General features: G+C 43.0%; 1 protein-coding gene across 1 annotated transcript in view; it reads left to right on the plus strand.

Moving 5' to 3' along the window:
• slc49a4 (solute carrier family 49 member 4) overlaps positions 1–27,122 on the plus strand; it is a 60,868-nt gene that overhangs the window by 4,146 nt on the left and 29,600 nt on the right. Inside the window, exons 3-4 of the mRNA XM_056289786.1 lie at positions 18,209–18,477; positions 25,580–25,709. Coding sequence (XP_056145761.1) covers positions 18,209–18,477; positions 25,580–25,709 — 399 coding nt within the window. The remainder of the gene's footprint in view (positions 1–18,208; positions 18,478–25,579; positions 25,710–27,122) is intronic.

Consider the following 27,122-nt stretch of genomic DNA (forward strand, 5'->3'; position numbering starts at 1 on the left):
GTGTATTTGAAGCTGCAGCTGGCAACCTGTACGAACTAACTGACACTGTGACATCTTACACCATCTTTTGTGAAGACATGTGTGCCTACCAAGACCTTCTACACATACAACAATAACAAGCCATGGTTCACAGCCAAATTAAGACAACTTTGGCAGGACAAAGCAGGATGCCAACAGTAGTGACAACCTGAATGTCTTCTACTGCAGGTTTGTGAGAGACAAATTCGCACACCTCACCCACTCCAGCCTAACGACAACAGCCCCCATCACACCTCTGGCAACCCCCCCCACCCCCACTACTCAGGCTGCACTCAAGATATGTGTAGAAGATGTGAGCCGGATTTTCCAGAGACAGAGACCAGGAAAGCACGGGGCCAGATGGTGTCTCCCCATCCTGTCTTAAAGCCTGTGCTCACCAGCTGGCTCCAGTCTTAATGCAGATCTTTAACAGATCCCAAGAGCAGTGTGAAGTCACCTCCTGCTTCAAACACTTCACCATCGTTCCGGTCCCAAAGAAACCCTCCATCACAGGACTGAATGACTACAGGCCTGTTGCTCTGATGTCTGTGGTCAAAAAGACTTTCGAACGACTGGTGTTGACCCATCTGAAAAATGTCACAGGATACCTACTGGACCCCCTGCAGTTTTGCCTATTGGGCAAACAGGTCAGTGGATAATGTAGTCATCATGGGACTGCACTACATCCTGCAACACCTTGACTGCCCAGCAACATATGCAAGAATCCTGTTTGTGGACTTCAGCTTCGCGTTAAACACCATCATTCCAGAAAGCCTCTCCTCCAAATTCTCCGAGCTCACTGTATCCCCTGCCATCTGTCAGTGGATCACTAGTTTCCTGACAGGCAGGAAACAGCAGGTGAGGGTGGGGAAATTCACTTCTGGTATATGGACAGTCAGCACTGATGCTCCTCAGGGATGTTTCCTCTCCCCACTGCTCTTCTCCCTCTACACCAATGACTACACCTCTAAGGACCCAACTGTTAAACTACTGAAGTTTGCAGATGACACTACGGTTATCGGACTCATCCAGGATGGCAATGAATCTGCATATTGGTGGGAGGTTGAGTGGCTGGCACTCTGGTGTTGTCAGAACAACTTGGAGATGAACATGCTCAAGACTCGAGATGAGAGTGGACTTTAGGAGACACCCCTTAGCATTACTCCCCCTCACAATATCTAACAGCCCTGTGTCAACCATGGAAACCTTCAAGTTTATGGGAACTACCATTTCCAAAGACCTGAAGTGGGGGGCCAACATCAACTCCATCCTCAAAAAGGCTCAACAGAGGATGTTCTTTCTGCAGCAATTGAGGAAATTTGGTCTGCCACAGGAGCTGTTGAGCCAGTTCTATGCCGCAGTCATTGAATCTGTCCTGTGCACATCCATCACGGTCGGGTTCGGAGCAGTAACAAAACAGGATAGGAACAGACTGCAGCGAACAGTAAGGTCAGCAGAAAAAAAATTAATTTGTGCTTCCCTGCCCATTTTGCACGACCCGTACTCCTCTAGAGCCCAGAAACAGGTGGGCAGAATCAGCACAGACCCCCCCCCCAACACACCCACACCCAGGACACAGTCTGTTTGAAGTTTTACCCTCTAGCAAGTGCTACAGAGCAATGGGCACTAAAACCACCAGACACAGGAACAGTTTTTTTTCCCACAGGCCATCTTGCTCATGAACACTCAACAGTATGGTGCAGGAATCGACACTTATGAATGAATGAATGAATGATGTATTTCGGTCATACATTTGTGTTCATATGCAACAGATAGAAAAAAGAAAAAGAAAAACATCATCGTACATATTTACATCAGTCCATTTCACACAACAAAACTTATGTAAATATAACACTTTGTAAATAGCCCCGTCTGGTCAAGATGTCTCATTTACATACCTATGATGTGTAAGTCAAGTCAATTTTATTTGTATAGCCCAATATCGCAAATTAAAAATTTGTCTCAGTTGGCTTAACAGCAACACAACATCCTGTCCTTAGACTCTCTCATCGGATAAGGAACAACTCCCTAAAAAAACTTATAACAGGGAGAAAAAATAGGAAGAAACCTCAGGGAGAGCAACAGAGGGATCTCTCTCCCAAGATGGACAACGTGCAATGGATGTTGTGTTTACACAATTTACAGAATACAACATTGAAACAGGATAAACAGAATTATAATGGACTTATAAAATTTATGAAGCGTATGATGCGCAGGATGCCAAGCAGTGTCCAGACGGCATCGGAACAGTCCAGTACTCAAGCCACGCGACCAGCATCGCCGTGTAAAAAAAATGATATGGATTTATAAAAACAAAATGTGATGAGGGGAATGGCAGGCAGAGTCCAAGTGGCGACCACCATCACCACAGAGACCTGGGAGGAGAACCAACAGCACGTGCACACAAGGAAGACTCACATGACACCATTCACACACAGAAAAAGAGAAAGGAGAAGACATCATTCGGAGAAAAAGAAAAGACATGAGAGAAGAGAACAGTTTGCAATAGTCACTAGGCATAATCAATTAAGTCATCAATTAGTTATAATCTATACTCTATAATCTCGTCGGCAGAACAGTGGTTGGTAAATTCATTGAGAAACTGACCTGCCATGCAGTACAGGTTGTGAAGCACTCAACTTAAAGGCAACTAATTGTAAGCTAAGGCAAAAAGATGAGTTTAAGTTTGGATTTAAAGGACTCAGCAGACTCTGATTGTCTGATGGCAGCAGGCAGGTTATTCCACAACAACGGAGCCTGATAGGAAAAGGCCCTGCCACCAGCTGACTTCTTTTTAACTTTGGGTGCACACAGGAGCCCTGTATTTTGAGAGCGGAGAGCTCGAGATGGAATGTATGGTTTAAGGAGATCAGACAGGTAAGATGGGGCAAGCCCATTTAGGATTTTATAAGTCAGCAGAGGCACCTTGCATTCTGATCTAACATGGATACATATTGAATATCTATATACTATATATATTATATATATATATATATATATATATATATATATTGAATTATTGCCCAGAATATGGTTAAGTATTGATGAAACATGGTGCAGCTATTATTTGTACAATAACTCGCTGTATTTAGAAAAAATGCATTTTGTTAGCGCTGTGTTGTGGAAGTTGAATCATCCATCTTTGACAAACCTATTTCATCTTAAAAGTGAACCAGAATGAGCCTGAAAAGCAGTTTGCTGAAAAGCTCAATTTTTCTACGTGCCCAAGATACATAATGGTTTTCACTCCCTATTGCATCTGTTTACATCCTTACAACTATTAGTAAAATACACATTACCTCATATGGGCATCAGTTAGATGACGTTTAAGTTTGGAGTATAAAAAAGATCAACTCCAACTACAGAAGCAGCTTCTGCACCACGGCTGTAGCACGAATACGAAAAATAAATGTGAAGTTTTTTTTAACCGTATAATGATGGCACCATGTTTCTTCTCTGCTTACCATATTCAACATATTTTGAGGACTGAGCAATTGGCAAACAGGATCCAAAAGTCCCATTCATTTATCCATAGACGATACTTCAAATGGGTCCGGATCTGCTCCGAAAGGACACAAATTGCCATCATCGCTTTAGAAATATATCAGAGCAGATGAATCCAGTAGGAATTGGAGGATTTTTCACCAATATCGATTCAATAAAGGACTGGTTGTTAAAATCCCTAGTATTTGCACTGCAACAGTTTCGGTGGGAAATAAACTGGAGATGGCTGTCAAGGTGACATTGCCAGCACCAAGACACATCGTCAGTTGTGTACCTCAGCATCACAGGGTGTTTCGGCCTTTTATCACAAGACACCCTCCACTGAGGCAGGCCCAGCACAGGTTGATCGGTCCTGGGTGTGTGTCCTGTGGTTAGCTGTTCACCCTGGCAGCCCAGACGGCGTCTCTCCTTTTGATCCAAATCCAGTGGCTAGTCTTCTCTGCAGTGTCGTCTAGCTCCTTGATCACTCTCCTGTGGGCCTGCCCCCTGACTCCTGTGGAGCTGGCAACAAAGCCCCTACAACCCACCTCCCCAGGGCGCACCTTCACCTTCCAGCCTCTGTCCTCTGCTTCGTCTGCTAGGTTGGCGTACCGCAGTTTCTTACGCTTGTACGCTTCATCGACTGCATCCTCCCAGGGGACTGTCAGCTCGATGATGTAATCAAGCTGGCAAGAATTGGACCAGAGGATTAGGTCTGGTCGCAAGGTGGTTATTGCGATCTCTGTCGGGAAGATGAGCTTCTGGCCTAAGTCCACCCACATTTCCCAATCTCTGGCTGAGTTTAGTGAGCCTAAGTCGGGAAGTGAAGGGCTGGCCTTCAGTTTATCCCCCTCCCAAATGAAAGCTGGAAAATGCCGGGGCCCTTCCTGGTTGTTGAAGGGTTGGGCATTGATGGAAACCCTGTTGTGCTCGAGCCAAGCACCTGAGCACCTGATTGTGTCGCCAGCTGTATCTGTCTTGGGTGAGGCTGGTCTTGCAGCCAACCAAGATGTGCTTGAGGGTTGCTGGGGCTGTACACAGGGAGCAAGATGGATTCTCTCCAAGCCAGAGATTTAGATTTGTGGGAGAGGGCAGGATGTCATATGTGGCTTTGATGATGAAGCTCAGCCTGTTTGATTCCATGCTCCAGAGCTCACTCCATGTGAGTTTCCTCTTTTCAACACCCTCCCACCTCATCCAGCGGCCCTGTCTGGCTTGTCCTATGGCTTTAGAACATCCGGCTGCTTCTTCTTGTCAGCGAACCTCCTCTACCACCATAGTTTGCTGTTCGGTAGTAGTCGCCTTTTGCCAGGTAGGTGTTTTTGTTCCCAGGCCAAGGCCGCCTCTGCCTTGTTGAACATGGCCTACTACTTCTCGGTGGCGGAAGGCAGATTTCACCGCCAGTACAGCTGCAGCTGGGGTCCATTTCTTCCCTGTTGCTAGGGTTGAAGCAACTCCTCTCACTACCGGGTCTCAGGATTCTGTGAGGGACATGTCCAGCCTCACTTTGGCACATTTGAATTCCTCAACCAGGCTGGAAATTGGCAGTGCAAGGGCTCCATTGCCATAGAGTCCAACACTGCTGAGGCACTTTGACAGTCCGAGCCACTTCCTCACCTGCGAGTTTACTAGCATCTCCAAGCGATTGGCATGAGATAGTGAGACCTCGTACATGGTTATTAGCCACATGAGTCGGGGTTGCAGCCCAAACTGAAAGCACCAGAGCTTCAACTTCCTGGGCAGCGCAGTGTTGTTGATTTGCCTGAGGCCGCTGATTGTATCCTGACGAAGTTATTCCAGTTGCTGGGTGTCTTTGAGGTCTGCATTGTACCACTGTCCGAGGCTCTTGATAGGCTTCTCCAGGACTGTGGGGATGGTTGATCGCTGATGTAGAACCATTCACCTGTTAATTGGCCTTTAACAATGGAGATGCTGCGGGATTTGCTTGGTTTAAACTCCATTCGTGCCCACTTGATATTCTCCTGGAGTTTCTGCAGCAGGCGCCTGGTGCATGGTTTCGTTGTTGCTATGGTGGTCAAATCATCCACGTACGCCCGGATTGGTGGAAGACGCAGGCCATTCCTGGACCTTTTGCCTCCCACCACCCATCGAGATGCACGGATGACAAGCTCCATTGCCATGGTGAATGCCAGAGGGGAAATAGTGCAGCCCACCATGATGCCTATTTCCAGATGTTGCCAAGTGGTGGTGGTGGTGTTCTGTGTTGTGACACAGAACTGGAGATCCTGAAAATAGGTCTTGACGAACTCTGTGATGTTTTTGGGGACATGGAAAAAATCAAACGCCGTCCACAGGATCTTGTGAGGAACCAATCCAAAAGCGTTGGTGAGGTCTAAGAAAACCACGTGCAGGTCTCCCCGTTCTTTCTTGGCAGCTTGTATCTGGTGCCAGATGATATTAGCATGCTCCAGACATCCTGAGAAGCCATGGATCCCGGCTTTCTGCACTGATGTATCGACAAAGTGATTTAAGAAGGAGACGGAATGACTCTCGATCCTCAGTGTGGTAAACTGTTTATGCCGCAGTTTATATACAAAATGTTACTAACCTTTGCAACTCACTGTCACAATCCAGGGTTGGATCCAGGATGGTTAGACAACAATTTTTGGTTGAACTTGTAGAAGTTAGACCAAACTTAAAAAGTTTGTATTGTTTCATGCATTTAATCTTGAACAAAGATTTGTGAGATTTGCTATAATTTATTCTTGAACATTGCACAAATGATAATTTTTGTGTAATTATAAAATACAATATTTTAATAATAATACTAACAATAACAATAAACTTAAATTTATATAGCGCTTTTCTAGGCACCCAAAGCACTTCACATTGAAGGGGGTAACTCACTTCAACCGCCACCAATGTGTAGCACCCACCTGGGTGATGCACGACAGCCATTTTGCGGCAGAATGCTCACCACACATCAGCTTGAGGAGTTGAGTTAGTGTGATTTTTACCTGTGTGGTGTGTTGAGTGTTTATCCAAACTGCTTATCCTGCTGTCAGGGTCACGGGGGATGCTGGAGCCTATCCCAGCAGTCATTGGGTGGCAGGCAGGGAGACACCCTGGATAGGCCGCCAGGCCATCACAGGGCCAACACACACAAATTCACACCTAGGGACAATTCAGTATGGCCAGTTCACCTGACCTACATGTCAGGCATATCAGGCATAATTTATGAAAACATTTAGAAATGTAAAAGGAATAGGATTGGAACCAACAACAATATAGCTGAATTCAGCATTGCAACTTTTGAAGGTAATGCATATTTTAACTTAAAAACCTTGTTTTATTGGATTCAGCAGCATTAATTTCAGCCAAGATCCTATTCCATTTGAAACCATCATCAAAATCAAACTATTAACAGGACACAACGGGATAGAGGGACAGTCAGACAGCAATTTATCATCCTTGCATCCTTCTTTACAGCCAAACCTTTAACAACCAAGCAACACCTTTTTACATCCATGCAGAATAACACCATGTAAAAGGCTCTGCTTTTCTGAGTATTTAAATGTCCTATTTAACTATTTAGCTCAGTGTTACCCTATTAACTGCAATGCTTTGTGGGAGGTCATTTCAATTATTAAGTGGAATAAAAAATGTAATCTGATTGCGTATTTTCTACGGCTAATCTGACTCATAATTCATATTAGGCTCCACAAGGACTCAGGTGATGCATCATAAGAAGATTTCGATAGAGGAAGGAAATTGTGTTTCCTCAGAGAGAGCCACACAACACTTTGAGGCCATGGATTTATGGGACGTTCAGCATGTTTCTTTTTATAGAGTTTGGGCCTTCGAAGAGGAAGTAAAATCTTTTCTGTCCCTTAACCTCATTTTCACTGTTGCTTCTGTCCCATTAGGCGGGAAAATTAAAATCATTTGTTAAATTTCTATCTAGCCTTACCGTTAGTATAGGGCAAATGCACAGAGAAAAACTGTTTCTTCTAAGAATCTGAGCAAAGAAATCTATTCATTTGCTAATTTTTGTACGTTGAATATTTCCAAATTACAATTAGTTAAGTTATGAACTGAGCTAATTGCTCTTTTTCTATCCTAATGGGACAGACGTAATATAGGGAGAATGAGGCCAGCAGAAAGGATTTAACTTGCTGTTTGAAAGCCCACATTGTGATCAGAGAAACACCCTGAACATCCCATAAAGCCAAGGCTTCAAAGTGTTGTACATCAAGATTAGCACTGGTTTGATTGCCCTCGGGTTTTGCGACACATGGTTCTAACTTGTGTTTCTTATATAATGTCTTGATGCATGCTCAATAATCTAGGTAAGAAAATCAAGGTTGAATCAGTTCGTCTGGATACCACGAACTGATTCAACCTCCTTTGAGTTCTCATGTAGCATTTTAAATAGCTCAGGCAGCCTTGAATCAAGAACACTATCATTTGACATTATGCTAAGTCAGGCGTCTGGGTGGCGTTGCAGTCTATTCCGTTGCCTACCAACATGGGGATCGTCGGTTTGAATCTCTGTGTTACCTCTGGCTTGGTCGGGTGTACCTACAGACACAATTGGCCATGTCTGCGGGTAGGAAGACAGAGATGTGAACTGGTTGCTGCAATAGCACCTCCCCTGGTTAGTCAGGCCGCCCGTTTGGGGGGAGGGGGAACTGGGGGGAATAAGCGTGATCCTCCCACACGCTACGTCCCCCTGGCGAAACTCCTCACTGTCAGGATAAAAGAAGCGGCTGGCGACACCACATGTATTGGAGGAGGCATGTGGTAGTCTGCAGCCCTCCCTGGATCGGCAGAGGGGGTGGAGCAGCGACCGGGATGGCTCAGAAGAGCGGGTAATTGGTAAAGAGCGGGTAAAGTACAATTGAGGAGAAAATCCAAAAAAAAGGAAAAAAAAGGAAGGCTAAGTCATCGTTTTCACTGGACCTTAGTGGTTCATGTGCATAGTATGATCAGTTGTGGGTCATATGCTCTGGCGTAGGACATAGAACAAGTGTTGGCATTGTGGTGGCAAAAATGTTTTTCACTTATAAAGACAAGGATATATTACACAACAGCAGGATGCTGTTATTTCCTTTTAGAGACCGTCAACTGGTAAATATCCTCAGCCCCCGTGAGGCAGTAGGCTAAATTTCCTTTTATTGGTTATGACTAGCCCGCATAGTCCCATTTGGCTGCCAAGGATGTAAGGGTCATTCATAAATAGAGCTAAGGCTGTTCTGAATGTTTGGTTTTTTTTTGTTTTTGTTTTTTTACATTCGAAGCTTCTATTGAGGTTTTCGAATGAAGCTTACATTTTATGATGTCATCATAAAAACCCTCAAAAAATCCTTGAATGAAATCCTCAATTTGAATAAAGTGATTCATCGGATTAAAGGCGTTAAGTCTTTTTTTTAATTAAATCACCTTTCTTTAATGAATATTAATCGTTAGTTTTGTCAAACAATGAATAGACATGCAAAAAAAGAAAGAAAAAAAAGCTGCACAGCATTTAATTTGAATGTCAACATTATGAATGAAGCTTCTAAGCCATTAACTATTTGGTACAGCCCTAAATATACCCAAACTGAATATGTGGCAATTTCTTTGGCCATTTTCTGTGCCTGTTGTTGATTAAAATCTGCGGAATTCTGCAGAAAGGATCTTTTTCCTTCATAGGTATGTGGGTGTGTGCCGCTGTTGCACATAAACTGCCTCATCGCTCTCCTGTAGCACCAGAGAAAGCATTAAAATATTAAATTCAAATGAGCGGTGATGATTTGCATTCAGATTCTGCAGAATTTCTGCAGAGTTCTGCAGGTCCAGATCCCTTATGAGCCTCGTCATAACTGAATGGGTTCAAGGAGTTAAAATAAGTTCTTGTATGGATTGTGTTTCACCAAGAAATCCCACACCAAGCATTTCTACACAATGTCTCCAAGTTAATATAGACAAATCATTTAGTTATAAGTATATGATTGTTTTAGTTTAGACTGTTCAGTGGTTAGAAAATAGAGCTCATAACTTTGCCTAAATTTGATGTTAAATCCCTTTTAGTTTCTGCAAAGAATAGCCAAGTAGGTTATTGATGCATTGTTACAGAAACTGCAAAGTTGAAGGGAGTTCATTGTACGTGATACAGTACTATGGGGCTGGTAAATCATAAGCCCTCAGTTTTATGCCACCTGGTAACTTTTGGCTCCATATACCGTGATTTGAGTATTGAAGAGAAGCAGTTCCTTACAACATGACTTATTCATAGCTCTTTAGAGTACCCTAAGTGCATTCATTTTATCATTGATGGATGTGGTGGGGACCATTAACAGGGGCTTTTATGAAAGTAGATAAAAACAAAACAAAAAAAATGAAGGAAAAAAAAAGCCTCATCTGCTTTGCACCTTCTAGCAGTTTATTTGGTCCATCTCCTTGCTAGGCTGCGGTTTTGCCCAGCCATCACATTAACAAACCCACATCCAGGGTTCAGGGCTCGCTCAAGTATCGGTGGAGTCCAAAAGCCAGGAGGTCTTGCATCCTCGAAGGCTCTTGCATAGCCCTGCAGTGAGGTCAGTATCGTCTGTGCCAAGCGCTAGTCTAGCTAATGAGCGCAGCCAGCTCCAGGTAGTTTTATTGAGAAGCCACCAGATGAGGGCACTAGATGAGGGCAAAAAGCGGGAGCCACCATGCAGTTCTGTACTACAGTTCTCTTACTGGGAACTGGATGACATACTGAGACACTAGTTTGAAAAACACAACATAAACATCAAATATTAGTTCTCGCCTTCTCTCCTTGAAAATATACTGGGCGTCGGGTGCCTGGCCCGGCCGACCAGGCACCCAGAGTCCAGTTAGCGTAGCAGTCTATTCCACTGCCTACCAACACGGGGATCGTCGATTCGAATCCCCGCGTTACCTCCGGCTTGGTCAGGCTTCCTACAGTCACAAATAGGCTTGGTGCATTAATGTCGCGCTGCGGAACTTCCGGGTGTGTCTGTTTGCATAAGAACTTCCAGTGCAACCGGGTGCTTACGTCCTACTGAATCATTAGTTAGCTGCCAACTCATCCATTCGAAATCTTAATTTCGTCCGAAAAATTAATGAATCAAACAAGGCAAAAAGGGGCATTCAAGTATCAACGCCGTGAATCAGGCTCCACTAAGCACTGTTGTGTGCCACAGTGTGCAAATTCGGCGCGCTATAATTCTCTTTTAAGTTTCCCTTCATTCCCTAGTAACTGCGAGGAAAGAGCTAAGTGGCTAGCGACGATTCAGAGGGATGCATTTACTGGAGGCTCAAGAAAGGAGCTGTCCCCACACTCTTTGCATGGAATGAGTACTCCAAACCTGCACCCAGGCTCCTGTACTTTTATCTTTGTTTGATACTGAAAAAGAGACAGATTTACATTAGTCAAGAATGTTAACATTACTGATTTTGTGATTCTGAATGTAGATGTAAGTTAGCAACATTTGCTGACTAATAAAAACAAAGTAGCAAGGTAACATTCGTTGCAAGGCCTCCAGCTAATGTTAGTTAGCTAGCTAGCACTAGCATAGTTCTAATGATGCCGTTACTCACCCCTGTAGTTGTCGATGTAGCTCGAAATATACATCTTAAAACCCTTTTCTTTTTTGCTCGTCTGAGCAACCAAGGAAGCACTCATGATGCGATGTACATCGTTGACCATGATTTTAGGGAAGTCCTGCAAACAGCGACTGTAAAACAAAGCCATCTCTTCTCTCAACACACCAGACCGGAAGTTCTTGTGCAAGTACTCGTATGTCAGAAGTCGAACGACACCATCTTACGCACCCAGGCTATTGGCGTTGTCTGCGGGTGGGATGCCGGGTGTGGGTATGTGTCCTGGGCGCTGCACTAGCGCCTCCTCTGGTCAGTCGAGGCGCCTGTTCTGGGGGGGGGGGGACTGAGCGGAATAGCGTGATCCTCCCACGCGCTACGTCCCCCTGGCGAAACTCCTCACTGTCAGGTGAAAAGAAGCAGCTGGTGACTCCACTTGTTTCGGAGGAGGCATGTGGTAGTCTGCGTCCCTCCTCGGATCGGCAGAGGAGGTTGAGCAGAGACCGGGACGGCTCGGGAGAGTGGGGTAATTGGCCTGATGCAATTGGGGAGAAAAAGGGGGGGGGGTTAAAAAAAGAAAGAAAGAAAGAAAGAAAATATACTAATTGGTGAAATCAGAAGGATTTGTGTTGATTTACATAAAATCTTTCACACGCAGCCCTCAATGACTGTGTGTGTGTGTGCGTGTGTGTGTGAGAGAGAGAGCGAGAGAGAGAGATTTGAGTAGTAGTAGGCCTTAAATAAATGTTAAAAATCTAATGTTTCCCTACTAGTAAAATGTCCTTTTTTTGGAAACCATCACTATGAAGTGTGTAATTTCATTATTTCTTTCATTTTTAGATTCTTATCTTCAAATATGAATTCGACATGTCAATGGCCTCGTTGTTTGTACAAAAAATACTAATTCACTTTAACATTTCAAATAAAAGTTACATTTATTTGATTAGGCCACAAAACAAGAATGTTATTCAACATTAATTTACCGATTTTTTTTCACTCCCTTTTCATTATTTTTTACAAAATGACCCTGTGACGGGGTGGTAACTGATGTGACGTAGTGGTTCACTGTGACGGGGTGGTGCGGACAAACTGTCTCACTGTGATCTGTTGGTTTTAGTCTTCATCCAACATTAGAAACGTTTGTTAATTCTGGATATACTGTAAATGTAGGCATGAGTTAATGATACAAGATCCAAAATATATATCAAAATTAGGCTTTATTAATACAACAGCATGCTACAAATATATGTTTGTATTAAACTAAACAAATACTGACCATTCAAAATGTGAATAAAAGCATCAGTATTTCAAATATGCAACATTTAAAACATTTAAAATTTGATTAAAAGAGCATTTCATTTTCATTAAGGTACTCTTAATGACCAATACTGATTATGAAACATGAACAACGGTTCAAATAGGCAAAAAAAAAAAGAAAGAAGAAGAAACTTTGCCTTGAAAACTTTAAAAAACGGGGGAGGGAAGGAGGGGCATTTAAAACATTTAAAAACGGAAATGTAATGTCAAACTGGTTATGGCCATGAAAAACTGAAGACATTTGTCACTAGAAATGAGAAGTTTAAACATATTTTCCAAAAGATCTTCTCCCAGAGGAGCATTCCATCAGACATTCCTTGTCCTAAGGAGATTGCAAAATTAATCCTCCATCCTATGTGACGATAAAATATGATTGAGAATGTCCTGGAAAATTATTTCCTAAACAGAGTGGGAACTCTGACATCCTCAAAAGCTTCAAGAGCATTATGACAGTGACTGGTAGAGTCGCTTCCATACATCCCTCTGGATTTCCATGTGACGGGATGTCACAGGCTGTGGTGCTTGAATGATTTCGAGCACCTGATCAAAGAGGTACCACAGGATGTCATCTCTTGCAGGCCAGAAGAACCTGTTGGCACCAGCGTGGTGCATGCATTTGACTTGGGCATGTGCTTCATCTATTCAAGATGATCCCTAGATAAAGGTCATTGTCGTATTTAAGCACACACCACTTCCCAATGAGATCTCCACTTTCCCAAGCAATAGCTTCTGTCAGCATCTCTTTGGCTGCTTCTGTCAGCACCTTTTGGGCTGTCCTGTTAAAAGTGAAGTGCTGTGTGGTGAAGCACTGACATCTCAGCTGCTTTTGCGTGGAGCACATGCAACTGACTTCCTGGTAAACGATCTCTCCTGGAGTGAATGTGACCACTTGGTGGGTTTTCATTGTGGATGGCACTGGGGGAATTCGGCCTGGCATCCTTTCCATTGCCTGCTCCACTGCTTCGCTTGCTACATAAAACAACTTAACAGTTGTAGATATTTCTCTGAGGGCCTTATACAGCTCATGGGCATCGGGACTGTTGCGGCCGTTGGTCACCAGCTTCCCTTACCACCCCATCACAATAAAACGTGACGGGGTGGTAAATTTCATCCTAAAATGGCCGCAGCTCTCCTTGTGGTCAAGTTCTTGACCTAGCATTCAAGCATTCAATTTGAAATATCATTTCCTTTGCATTAATAGTGTGAAAATTTTAATAAAAAACAGTTAACCCTATCTATTTTGCGTGACGGGGTGGTTGGGTTGAGCTTGACGGACCCCATCTAACATGAAAAAACAACAAATTAACAATGTAAAAGAATGTCAGAACTTGCCTGCTTTTGTTCTTGGCTGCGCCAAAGGATCAAATGATGTTATTTAAAGCAACAGTACATTATTTATAGATAAAATAAGTTAGTGTGACGGGTTGGTATGTCAAAGTGAAGGACCCACACAAATCATGCCTTTACCACTGTAAATAAAGTGGCTCCCTGAATCACCAGTAGGTGTCAGTCTTTGTGTTAGTTAGGGTACCGCATCCTCCTCCTGAGTTCCTACTGTAAGATAATGAAAACTTTGGTTTTTGGGGTTTTTTTGTTTGTCCTGTGCTGCTGAATGCATGTGTATGTACTGGCCCTCACTGATGTAATTTTTTTAAATATATATATATTCATAATAGGAACACAGATGTTGACTTGGATTACCCTAGATGGGCGAGATTGGGGCCCAAACTAACTAGTGAAGTTGGTGGCACAGTTTTTGGATTTGCATGAAGTTCAAGGGCATTGTAAAAGATATGCGGCACAGTCTTTGATTTGCCTTCTTCCCGACACAGCAGAAGAGTGGCTGCAGTTAGCCAGGTTTACATCCAGAGGGAGGCTTCTCTGACAAGCCCCCCTGCAGACCAGTGTTTGTTCTGGCAGCCGTTTCATGTTTGACGTGCTATCCTTTTTTCCCTTACCTGTTCTTCTGATATCCTCTTGAGAGAAAAATCCACGTGTTTACTTTGAGTTTCAAGTTCATTTATTGGAAATCAAAGGGAGGTGTGAACTCAGAGGGTTTGAAGGCACCCTTAATTTATAACTAGGGAAGTCTCGGATTAGGTCCGAGACATCTGAGCTGGCTGGGGTCATGTTAAGGGAAGTGGTGGGTGAGAGAGGAAAGACTGTTGGTTTGCTGGACACTGATTTGACCCCAGGTATGATTAGGGCATAACTTTCCCTCTTTCTACACAAATTCCACCCATCCATCCGCCTATCCCAGCAGTCATTGGGCGGCAGGCGGGGAGACAACCTGGACAGGCCGCCAGGCCCCCCCCCCACACACACACACACACAGATTCACACCTAGGGACAATTTAGTATGGCGAATTCACCTGACCTACATGTTTTTGGACTGTGGAAGAAAACCGGAGCACCCGGATTGCTCTGGATCCTCCGGACACCAATTCATACTCTCATTTTCTCCCTCCCATTCTCTCTATCTCTCTGGTTCTCTGTCTCTCTCTCTGTCTCATCTAAATTCAGAGCAGCCGTGTGTTGATTAGCAAGTGTTTATCACAATCTCAGATGCCCTGACTGTCTCATTGGAAAGCTGATAGTACATTGTTGAGCCCAAGGCGGGCCACCATATTGCCTTGGTGATTGCTGTGTTGCCATTTCCTGAACACAATTGGAGTGGACTTTATGCGATGGCAGAATTGTGTCAGGCAGCCTTGGCAGGCTGTCGGTTGAGACGCAGCCCAGCGAAAAGCTGAAGCAGTGGGATAATCTCGCTCCGCTGCTGGCTTCTTTGTCTCATTCTCGTTCAGAGCCATTTGGATGGGGTTCATCAATAACAATTAAGTTAATCATCTCTTGCTGAACAAACTGATCCCCTTCTCTGTTTTTCCCGTCCCAGTGACCTCCAATGAGTCGATTCATCCTGCCTTTAAAACAGTCTTTGCTTAGCATTTCCTCATCACCTTTGCATTTTTGGCCAATTTTCTTTTCACTGGGATTGCTGGGTTACTTTTTTTTTGGTTGCATCTATCCCGAGGTCACATTTGATAAGAGGGTGTGAGGATGCAGATATCATGCAGATCTGCAGATATTATGGCAAAGCCTCTGGAACTAAGTCGTAGGACAAATCATTGCAATCCTTCTGCTGTTTTTAGAAATCATTATGTGGTCAACCCAGTATGTTGAATGCCGGATTTGTGATAATCCTTGTGATAATCCTTGTGTCTAACAAGAAAACTGAAAACACAGTGAGGCAGGTGTGGCAGGAGGATGTCTGGTTCTACTGCTGCCGTGGATCATTTCATCATTATCAGATGAGATCCTAATCAGTGTGGTTTTCAATTATGGAATTTGCACTTGTGCGTGTGTGCGCGCATGTGTGTATGTGTGTGTGTGTGTACGTGTGTGTGGTGTGTGATTTGTGGTAGGCGGGGTGGGGGTGGGTGGGGCAGGAAAATAAACAGGAGTGTAATAGGCAGGTTTCCTGTTTTCATAGAAATTCTTGGAAAGTAAAAAAATATATATGTGTGTGTGTGTGTGTGTGTGTGTGTTAGGGTTAATACTCCTACCTGTGCCCCTGAGCAAGGCAATGGAAAGAAGAACTGGAGTTGGTCCCCAGGTGCTGCAGCTGCCCACTGCTCCTATACAATAAGATGGATTAAATGCAGAGAATAAATTCGTTGTAAGAATACAATGACAGAATAAAGTGGCTTTCTTCTAGCTGCTGACTGGCATTGGTCATGGCGTTCAAATGCCATCCATCATTTTGACTGAATCATCATAAGGAATCGGCTTTGTTGACTTTTTTAGAAAACTGACTAATATTCCTGTCAATTACAGTATGGATACACTGAAGCAGAGTGAATATTGCATGGTGAAATTTATATTCACGGTTCACAAGTTTATACAAGTAACCATCTTTGCCCAGGCGTTCTGTAGTCTATATGGTCGACAGGTATTTTGCTGTATGTGTAAATTAGGTTTCAAGCATTTTAAAAAGCACTCAATATTGCCAATGGACGCAAATGTGTTTCCAGTATGAATAAATTCCCATTTTCTTAATCTTTCCATAACTGAAAATTTTTGTCAAGCTAAACCGTAGTAAGGCCGATTGTCGTGTTGGCATTAAGAATTATAACCCACACATACACAAATCCGGGCGGCACGGTGGCGCAGTGGTTAGTGCGGTCGCCTCACAGCAAGAAGGTCCTGGGTTCGAGCCCCGGGGTAGTCCAACCTTGGGGGTCGTCCCGGGTCGTCCTCTGAGTGGAGTTTGCATGTTCTCCCCGTGTCTGCGTGGGTTTCCTCCGCAGGTTCCGGTTTACTCCCACAGTCCAAAGACGTGGGTCGTGTGTGTGGTGTGGGGGGGTGGGCGGGCCCTGTGATGGTCTGGCGGCCTGTCCAGGGTGTCTCTGGGATGACTGCTGGGCTAGGCTACAGCATCCCCATGACCCTGAGCAGGATACGTGGTTTGGATAATGGATGGACATACACAAATCCAATGCAATGTACAGCTAATATCAGTAATCATGAAAAGGGATAGGGGTAAAAATGGATGATGACATATAGCTTCTACAATCCTGTCTGTCACAGTGATGGATCATAATTAATTATGACGTAACCCCCTGGTCATGAAAGTTTTACTTATTTGTAATCGAAGCATTCATGGAAAGGTGACGGTTTCATCAGCTAAGACACATAGGAGTCCTGTACAACAATACATGCATAAGACTGAGTGAGCAGTGCAAGGAATGTGAGAGCATCAGGTGTTGTGAGGGATGTCGGTGTTACAAAAAGGATGGTAACGGGTCTGAGATATAGGGGAAAGGAAAGGAGATATAGGGGCCAAGGTATAATTCTGTCATCTATCTGCCCTGTCACTGACAATCGCCCTTTGTCTTCTGCCACCGGCGTCTTTCTGTAAGCCCCAGAGGCAGTGGACAGCAAAATTAGACGTGGCCAGAGGGCATAAAAAGTGTCAGCACACCGAAAAGTACAGAGGTGGTACATTTTTTAGATGTTTTCTGTGTTATGGCAAAGGCAGCGGTTCATTTTGGCATTACCTAGTTGTTGACATCAGCTAGGTGACTTTTCCCTGATGGTCGCTGTGATAGCTTGAAATAACCGTAGCTGGAGGGGCCCAACTCATATACAAATACACATTTCTTTGCTTACTTCGAATGTATGGCAGCAAGTCGTAATAAGCATTTTGCAGCTCATCAGTGTCATGTCCTTCCTTAAAGTTTCAGCTCAGCTTTATCAGAGAACAATAACAATCAGCATAGACTATTAAATGTACTGTACTTGGTATGCAAATTCAGAATGTTGTGAATGTAGTGAACTCAGAGTTGGCTTTCCACCCACAAATGCTCATACTCTGCGCAATTTACTCCCTCATCATTCTCTCCCTCTTTCCGTTCCTCTCACTCTCCCTGTTGAGCCATTTTCAGATGGCTCCGCATGAACATTGTCTTCACCGAGCTAAAAGACAATCAATCAGTCAGGCGCTGTCCCTGGTGGCTGGCTGCCTCAGCCAGACAGTTCTGAGGGGGCGGGTGGTTGCGGTGGGGGTTTGGGTGGCACAATCCTGCGACACCAGGAGAACATTTCAGAGTAAATCTGTCTAGCACAAGCCTGTCCGGATGAGTGCCTGTGACACTGCAACTTGGACTGAGAGTTTGAGTGACAAGTTTGTTTTTCACACGTCCAAGCACCATTTTTTTATGCCTCCCCTTATCAATGTATTACTAATTGTTAATCGCTCTGCCTGCATTATTAAAATAAACCATTTTCCTTGCAGATGTGTTATGACTTTAAAAACGTTTTTCTCTTGTATCCGCTGCAGGTTGATACACGGCGGCCAGCTCCTGAACGGTTTAGCCGGCCCAACCATAATGAGCGCAGGCCCTCTGCTTTCCACCACCTGGTTCGCCCCCGACCAGAGGGCCACCGCCACCGCCGTGGCCTCGCTCATCAGCTACCTGGGTGCCGCCACTTCGTTTGTGGTGGGTCCCCTGGTTGTCCCCGCCCCCAACGACACCGAGGTGGTGAACAAGGAAGCGACATTCTCTGACAGCTACATCCGAGACAGGATCCAGCTGGTTATGTATGCAGGTATTTACACCTCTCAGGGCAGCGGTGATCGATAGCACATCAGTTTTGCATTATGTCAGCCCTGTTGTGAGACACAAATACAATCAGGTGAAGGGGATCGCACAAAAGTTCTGCACAAACACCAAAAAAAAAAAGCCAACAGATAATCATCATTACATGCCGTTCTGAAAAATGAAATAGATTGCAGGGACTGTTCTGCTTAACTGATTCAGAAAATTAAAAAGCAAGGCCAGAAAAAAGGGAATCTTCCACTTGTTATAGCTTGAGGCTTTGGCTTTTGTGTAACTTTAGGTTGTAGTCCTATTAAGATTTAAAGGACAAAGCAGACAAATTTTGTGAACTGAATGCTGTTGAGAGTATTGAAAAATAAATTAAACAGAGGTGGGAGACATTTATAGGAGTTGAAATTGATCAGCGTTATGGCGGCCTGTCTAGGGTGTCTCCCCGCCTGTCGCCCAGTGACTGCTGGGATAGGCTCCAGCATCCCGCGACCCTGAGAGCAGGATAAGCGGTTTGGATAATGAATGGATGGAAGGATGGATATTTATTTCTTGATTCCAAAGTGGATAAAGTTCTGCACCTGAGACAAGGTACCAATCAGCAGCTTTGCCAAAATGTAAAGGTTGATATGGCTGGTGAGGTGGATCGAGGGGGATGGGGGAGTTGGGTGTGTGGGACTGCAAAACCAATACGTGCTGGCATACAACTCTGCCAAAGAGTGTGCAGTTGTTGCGTCGTCAGACAGTGTTTTATGGCGGGGACAGATGGACAGTTGCTTAGGGACACAGGTCGGGATCCCATACCAAGTAATGTTGTGCCATTCCAAGTGAGTTTCGCCAGGAGATTTCAAGTGTGGTTTGGGAGGCAGACAGAATATTTTCGTCCTCTCTGCTTCTTTGCCAGTTCTGTGTGCATTATGGAACCCAGTCTATGGGTAGGCCATTGGGTTTGCTATTGACATGCTGGTGTGTTTGGTTGGCATGTATTTTGGTCTGTTCTATTAATTCCAGAATGAGGATGTGACAGACAATTCTAGTTTTAGATGTCAGAGTGACCTTTTTCAAAATGTCAAACTGACTGTCTCGGTGAGGGGGCGCCAAGATGGCGGCATGAGTGGCTGGGCCCCTTCTAGATGAGGACTGATTTTGGGTTTTTTGACAAGATTCATATTTTCTGTCTTTTTTAAATACCTTTATTAGATAGTGATAGTGGAGGCAGACAGGAAATGGGGGGGGGGTGGTAAGACATGCCACAAAGGTCGCCAGCTGGATTCAAACTGGCAATGGTTACAACCACGTGGTCGTGGTTGCACCCCACAAGATTCAGATTTAGGTCAAGTCAAGTCAGTTTTATTTGTATAGCCCAATATCACAAATTACAAATTTGCCTTAGGGAGCTTTACAGCAACACAACATCCTGTCCTTAGACCCTCGCATCGGATAAGGAACAACTCCCTATTTTTTTTAAACCCTTTAATGGAGAAAAATAGGAAGAAACCTCAGGGAGAGCAACAGAGCAGGGATCTCTCTCCCAAGATCGACAATGTGCAATGGATGTCATGTTTACACAATTTACCGAATACAACGCTGAAAGAGATACAACATTGAAAGAGAAACAAATATAGTTGTGCCAAATAAACATGTTTGTTTGTTGTTATGTTTTGAAAACAAGTTAGCTTACTTTCTGTGCTCAATTCCCTGACAAGAAAACTTTGGAAAAAAGAGGCTAGCATCAGTCACAGCACTATAGTAACCAGAATCCTATACTATCTGTAACGTTAGTTGGCAGCAGTTAGCTATTAGCTAACTAGCAACTGCCTCGAATAGCATAATCAGGCCGGCTAGAGATGAAGTTCAGAAAATGGAAATGGAGCCTACAAAAGAAAAGGGAACAATCAGTGAGACTCACTTGTATTTCTGCAAAACAAAAAATGGGGGCGAATGTGAATCTTGCCCAAACACGCCATCCAAAGGACAACCTATGAAAAAGCGACACTCTTATTCCATCCAAGCAGCTAGCAAGGTGGATTAATCTTCCCTGGCAGAGGTGCAGGAGAATATCATTCATATAATTTCTGAAGAACGAAAATTAAAGTCTGAAAGGTCAAAGTGAAGGAATGAAGAAAAGGATCGTGGAATTGGAGAGTAAAGTGAATGATGGAGAATGATACAACCGCAGATGGTGTCTTCATCTGAATGGAGTTTCCAATTGCTCTGCAGAGAACATCAAGGCAAGAGTGAAGGAGATATGCAAAGTGGTGGTTCCTGGTGCTGATCTCAACACTGTGGCAGGCGTGCTGGATGTGGTACATCATCTTGGGTGACTCGATTCAGGAGAGGAAAACAATGTAAAGCCACAGCCAGTGATCGTAAGATTTATCTCTCGAACGTCGAGGGATCTGACATGGAGGCACGTGAAAGCGAGAGAACATCTGAGAAATGGTTTGTGCTTCTAGGAGGATCTAACATTTGACAAGGATGCACAGAGTCAGCTCTGGCCAGCGATGGAGAAGGCAAGGGAGGAGGGAGAGAAGGCATACTTAGCGGAGCAAGAGCCTTTATTGATGGCAAAGAACTAAAAGTGTGAAATGGAATGGTGAGGACTTCACTGATGGCAGTGAGCTGTATAAGTATCAGTAGAATAATCTCATATGGAAACTTTTTTGTTTTGTTTTGAGGACTGATAGCCACAAGTTTAATTTACACAGTTGTGCAATTTTTTTTTACTGGATTTAAATGACAAATGATGCCGACTATATTTTAGCTTTAGGTGATCTGATGCACTTGCAATCTAGTGATTAGGCACAATATTTATTTTTTCTTTCTTTCTTTTTTTTTACTTAACCTCTTCAAGTTGTTCAGTTCAAAAAGTTAAATGGTTAAATGGTTCTCCTTTTAAAGGATTCAGTTGTCATTTGAAAAATTACTATTTCTTTGAATTTCAAAGTAGACTAAACTTGACTGTTTTTCTTATACATTGGTATGATAAAATTCAAGTGAGCTGATGAACCACCCTCATTTATTATTACTCATAATTATCTACATTTTTCCAGTATTGGTTGTACTTGCGGTTTGCAGCCATTGGTGTCAATCTACTCCATGACATCGTTGTATAGCTCCCGTGTTTTTGTTTTACTGGAGTAAAGGGATTAGTTTTTTCAGTACTAGTAAACTTTGCTGACTTAGTTTATATTGGCAATATGCAGCTGTTTCAGAATTTGTTTTATTTGAGAAACTCATAGAGTTACTTGCTTACTGCTAATACTTACAGTATTAACAGTAAGCAAACACTGTGTTACTTAGTGTTTTTTTCATGTCTGTTTCAGTGTTTTTAATTAATGTCAGGGTATTAGGGATCGACTAAAAAGAAAGGCTTTATTTCTTTACTGCCAAAGGAAAGGTGCTGATTTTTGTTTTATTAAGGAAAACCGTGCTTGTTCAGGAGATGCTTTATTTTGGAAAAACCAATGGGGAAGTGATGTTTGGTTCTCTTTTGGTACTAATCGATCATTAGGGGTCGCAATTTTAAATGGCAAGTTTGGAGGGCAAATATTGAGACATGATACAGATAATTTAGGTAGTGGATTATTTTAGTAGGTGAGATTAACCACACACAAACAGGAAAAAGAAACCAATGTTATTACAGAAATTACTAATCTGACAACAAAAAACCCCAACAAAAAATGGGGTTTGTCTAATCAGAATTTACTTTGACTATCAGCACTGCAAAATCAATTAGCTAACATAGTATATGAGGTAAAGGCCAGGAGAGCATTTGTTAGGTCAAGACGTAAATGGATTGAAGAAGGGGCAAAAATGCTAATTATTTCTTTCATTTGGAAAAGCCATTAGAATTATCTTTCTATGTAGCCCAGTTCTATGAAAACCTATATTCATCAGCTAATAAAGAACCTGATATAGATAATTTCTTGGGGAAATTACAGCACACTTTCCAGAAAGTTGACAAGGATTTCAAGGAGATATGTGATGATGTGTTTAGCTTACTTGAAATAACTGATTGTATAAGAAACCTTAAAGATAACAATTCACCAGGCAATGATGGGTTAACGGGGAAGTTTTATAAACCATCCAGTACAGAGCTAGCTCCTTTTCTGCTTGCAGTGGTTCAAGAATCAGTTGAAACTAGTGAACTCCCAGCATCATTAAAACAAGGAGTAATTACACTTATTCCAAACCCCAATAAAGATAAACTATATTTAGATAAACTGGAGACCAATTAGTTTATTAAATAATGATGCCAAAGGTTCACACTTTGCAAAAAGACTTAATAAAAGGACTACACAAGATAAATGATGAAGAACAATCTGGATTCATGCAGGCAGGGGAGACGTATCAGTAATAATGTAAGACTAGTACTAGATTAGATTGGTTATAGTTACCTCATCCCTGATGATAGTTTAATTTTATTTATCTATTTCTACAAGGCTTTCAATACAGTCAAACATGCCTATATTTTTGAAGTTTGTTTTTTTTTCCATCAATTTTTTTTCTAAAAGCAATGCAGACCTTATATACTGGTGATAACAGCTCAGTGAAGCTATGTCATGGAACTGCTCAAAGATTTAACATCGGTCGAGGGGTTAAGGACGACTGATCTCACCCTTTTTATTTTTGTTAGTAACACAAATAATGGCAATGCACATTAAGAAGAATAAATTCTTGGGCATTGCAGTATTAGGGAAAGAATTAAAATTAAGTCAACTGAGGGCATCTGGGTAGCGTAGTGATCTATTCCGTTGCCTATCAACACAGGATCGCCTGTTCGAATCCCCGTGTTACCTCCGGCTTGGTCAGGCTTTCCTACATACACAATTGGCCATGTCTGCAGATGAGAAGCCAGATGTGGGTTTGTGTCCTGGTCGCTACACTAGCGCCTTCTCTGGTCGGTCAGGTCGCCTGTTCAGGGGGAAGGGGGGACTGGGGGAATTGCGCGATCCTCCCATGCACTACGTCCCCCTGGTGAAACACCTCACTGTCAGGTGAAAAGAAGCGGCTGGTGACTCCACATGTATTGGAGGAAGCATGTGGTAGTCTGCAGCTCGACAGAGGGGGTGGAGCAACGGCTGGGATGACTCGGAAAGAGTGAGGTAATTGGCTGGATACAACTGGGGAGAAAAAGGAGGGTAAAAAAAATCACAAAGAAAAAGTAGTTACATGTATTGAAGAATTTAGTGTGGTCTCAGGTTTAAAAATTGATATTACTGAATCGGTCCTATTTTCACTTAAGGAATGTGATTGACAAATATACATGGACTCCCTGTTGAAGATATTGTTACATACCTAGGAGTAACTATATGCAAAGATGAACAACAAAGGAGTAATTTGGAATTAAAACCAATTGTTGAAAAAATTAAGAAGAAATTTAATCACTTGCTAATGAGAGACAGACTAAAAAAAGAAGTGATTTGTAACACCAAAGACCAGGGCGGTCTGGAAATTCAAGATTTTAGCTCTCTTAATAATTCATTTACGATTAGGCTGATTATTGTATACTTTTAAAAAAAAGGATAGTATTTGGAATATTTTCCCCCAATTACCTGTTTGATCCAGTTGGTGGTATGAAATGCCTACTAAAATGTGATTTCTCTGTTGATAAAATCCCCATTAAGCCGGCATATTTTCATCAGCGAGCACTGACGGCTTGTTATTAGCTTACAGACAGAACTTTTTGCCTCAAGGTACTTCATATAGAACAATAATATCCGATATAAAAATAGGACTATTTTCTGTCACACATGGTTTGATAATGGAATACTGACAGTTGGCTAATTGCTTAATCAAAATGGTTATTTATCTTATAAAGAATTTCTTGATTAATTCAAAATATGTATAAAACCAACGAAGTATGCTGTTGTTTTCGATGCTATACCAGAGAGTGTCCTTTCGCTCACACGAAACTCTGGTGCAGTAAACCTACCTTTTAATTTTTGAAGATTGTATGGAAAATATTTATATCGGTGAAACTAATATATTGAAAGAGAAGTGCTCTAACAAATATATTAGGAACACACTCAATTGTGTGGAAAACTTGTGATAAATACTGTATTAATAACACATTTAAGGAAGTGTGTTTTAAGATATTACATAGAATTTATCCGGTAAAACATGTTAGAAAGACTCAAACTGGATATTGATTATAAGTGTGATTTCTGTATAAGAATATTCTGGATTGATGTACATAGCCAACTTTCTAAAAGGAAATTTAAGATGAATGTTGAAATATATGTTGAATGTAATGCTATATTTTAGTCAAGACAAGATTGAAAATGACATGCTCTGTATCATACAACTATTGATTCTTTTTGGAAAATTCCATATTCATAAGAAACAGTGGTCAGGAACAAGCCAACTTTACTGCACTTTATTAATGAATTTAAACAATATAACACTATTTTATCTAATGTTAAAAACAAAAAAGCTATTAAGACCTTTAAGTTATTAAGTGAATAGAATATGCTGCATGGTGGCGCAGTGGTTAGCGCGGTCGCCTCACAGCAAGAAGGTCCTGGGTTCGAGCACAGGGGTAGTCCAACCTTAGGGGAATCGTCCCGGGTTGTCCTCTGTGTGGAGTTTGCATGTTCTCCTCATGCCTGCGTGGGTTTCCTCCGGGGGCTCTGGTTTCCTCCCACAGTCCAAAGACATGTAGGTCAGGTGAATTGGCCATACTAAATTGTCTCTAGGGGTGTGTGTGTGTGCGCGTGCACACCCTGTGATGGCCTGGCGGCCTGTCCAGGGTGTCTCCCCGCCTGCCATCCAATGACTGCAGGGATAGGCTCCAGCATCCCTGCGACCCTGAGTAAGGATAAGTGGGGGTTGAATAATGAATATGCTGCATATAACACAAACTGGTATTGTAAAATGTAATCTTTTTTTTTTTTGCCTTCATTTTGTTTTTGTTTTCTATTGTCTATGTGTCTACCTCTGTATATGAACATGTGCACAATAAAGTAAGTGGAAAACAGCACTGACTCTCTGGTCCAATAAAAACTGCCCATGGAAATTATTATTCTCTTTTTTTTTTGGATACTACAAATATAACCTACATATCTCTCTTGTGTTTCCATGTCACTGTGATCTGGCAGAGTTTGGTGCAATTGCCGTGCTTTTTGCTGCAGTCCTTCTCTACTTCCCTTCGCGGCCCCCGATGCCTCCCAGCGTAGCCGCCGCAAGCCAGAGACTGAGCTACAGGAGCAGCATCTGTAGACTTCTCAGGTACACACACACACACACACACACACACACACACACACACACAGACACACACACACACACACACTGAGTCGTGAAAGACAAGCCTCGTCTTACACCTTTGTTGAAATTGTGCTCTCATTACGTAATTTAGTATGCGTAGCTTGACGTGTCCTTGAACCATTTTAGTCACAGATGTAGAAAGTAATTGCAATCTAACCCCTTTATTAAATTTGCGTCAGGTACAATTATGTCTCGCTCACCTTAAGAGTAGAGTTAGCATCATCTACCTACCTCACATTCAACATACAGTAACTTCCATGTCAGCTCTAGACCGGCCCCTTATTTGCGCGCTCTGTCCTGTCTTTGAGACTTGGCGAGATGGTGACAGATGTTTTGCTTCAGAGGAGAATCTGTAAGCTCAGTGATGAAGGTTTGATTTGCCTTCTTCTCGCCATCTGTTTAGGTTATTTAACGGGCATTTGAGAAATCTCATCCTCCCCCCTTCAAGATGAATTAACAAACCATAACGTGGTACTGTGTTTGGAAATGAGCTCATCCTCTCTCTGTTTACTGTCGGCTTCAGTCATCTTCTCTTCCAAAGGCAAGATTGAGTGAGGTGGATAAAAAGGGCAGAGATGGACTGTCATGATAGCACTAAGATTCAGTCCTTTGTCTCTCAAGGGGCAAATCTCAGCATTGTTGAAATGTGGCTGTTGAGTTTTTTTTAAATTGTTTTTCTACTCTGAGATATTTTGTCGCTCATTGGATGCATAAGCGGTTCGGAAATGGATGGAGGGATGGATGCATTGGTGATGAGGAAATGTTGCTTTTTCTTTTCATACGCTTGTATTTTGAAAGGGTGCAGGGGGAAAAGTGCAAAGGGAGAAGCGTAGAAGAAGCAGTAAGGGAAGATTAGTGCCATTTGCTCACTTTGGATAAATGGGGCCCATGGTGGTAGCCGAGGATTAAAGGGCTAGAGAGAGGAGGAAAAATGTGGGCCATTGAAGCCAGAGAGCAGAGCTGGCCTTGCGAATTTGGCCATCGTCGGCCTCTGCTCTGATGCAGGGAGTAGCTTCTCTATTTTTACTGGCTCTCTCCATTTCTGCGCCTCCCTCTACTCGGCTCGCTTGAGGAGATCTGAGAGAAGAGATAGGGGGTTGAGCCGATTTCAACCCATCGCTTGGTTTTGATCAGATACATGAAACACACAACCAAACACATTCACACACACACACCAACCTCACTCAGCTGTCTCAGCAAGTGTCATGTAATCTGTCCCTTGTGATAGGCAGCCATCCAGTGACCAGTCTGGACTGCATATAGTGTCTCTGTCCAACAGCGCTAATGGAGGACTCTCCTGTAGGGACTGGAGACTGAACAGAGACGGTGGCTTGTGCGTGTGTGTGTGTGTGTGTGTGTGTGTGTGTGTGTGTG

This window comes from Lampris incognitus, chromosome 11, assembly GCF_029633865.1.
Source record: "Lampris incognitus isolate fLamInc1 chromosome 11, fLamInc1.hap2, whole genome shotgun sequence".
Taxonomy (NCBI): Eukaryota; Metazoa; Chordata; class Actinopteri; order Lampriformes; family Lampridae; genus Lampris; species Lampris incognitus.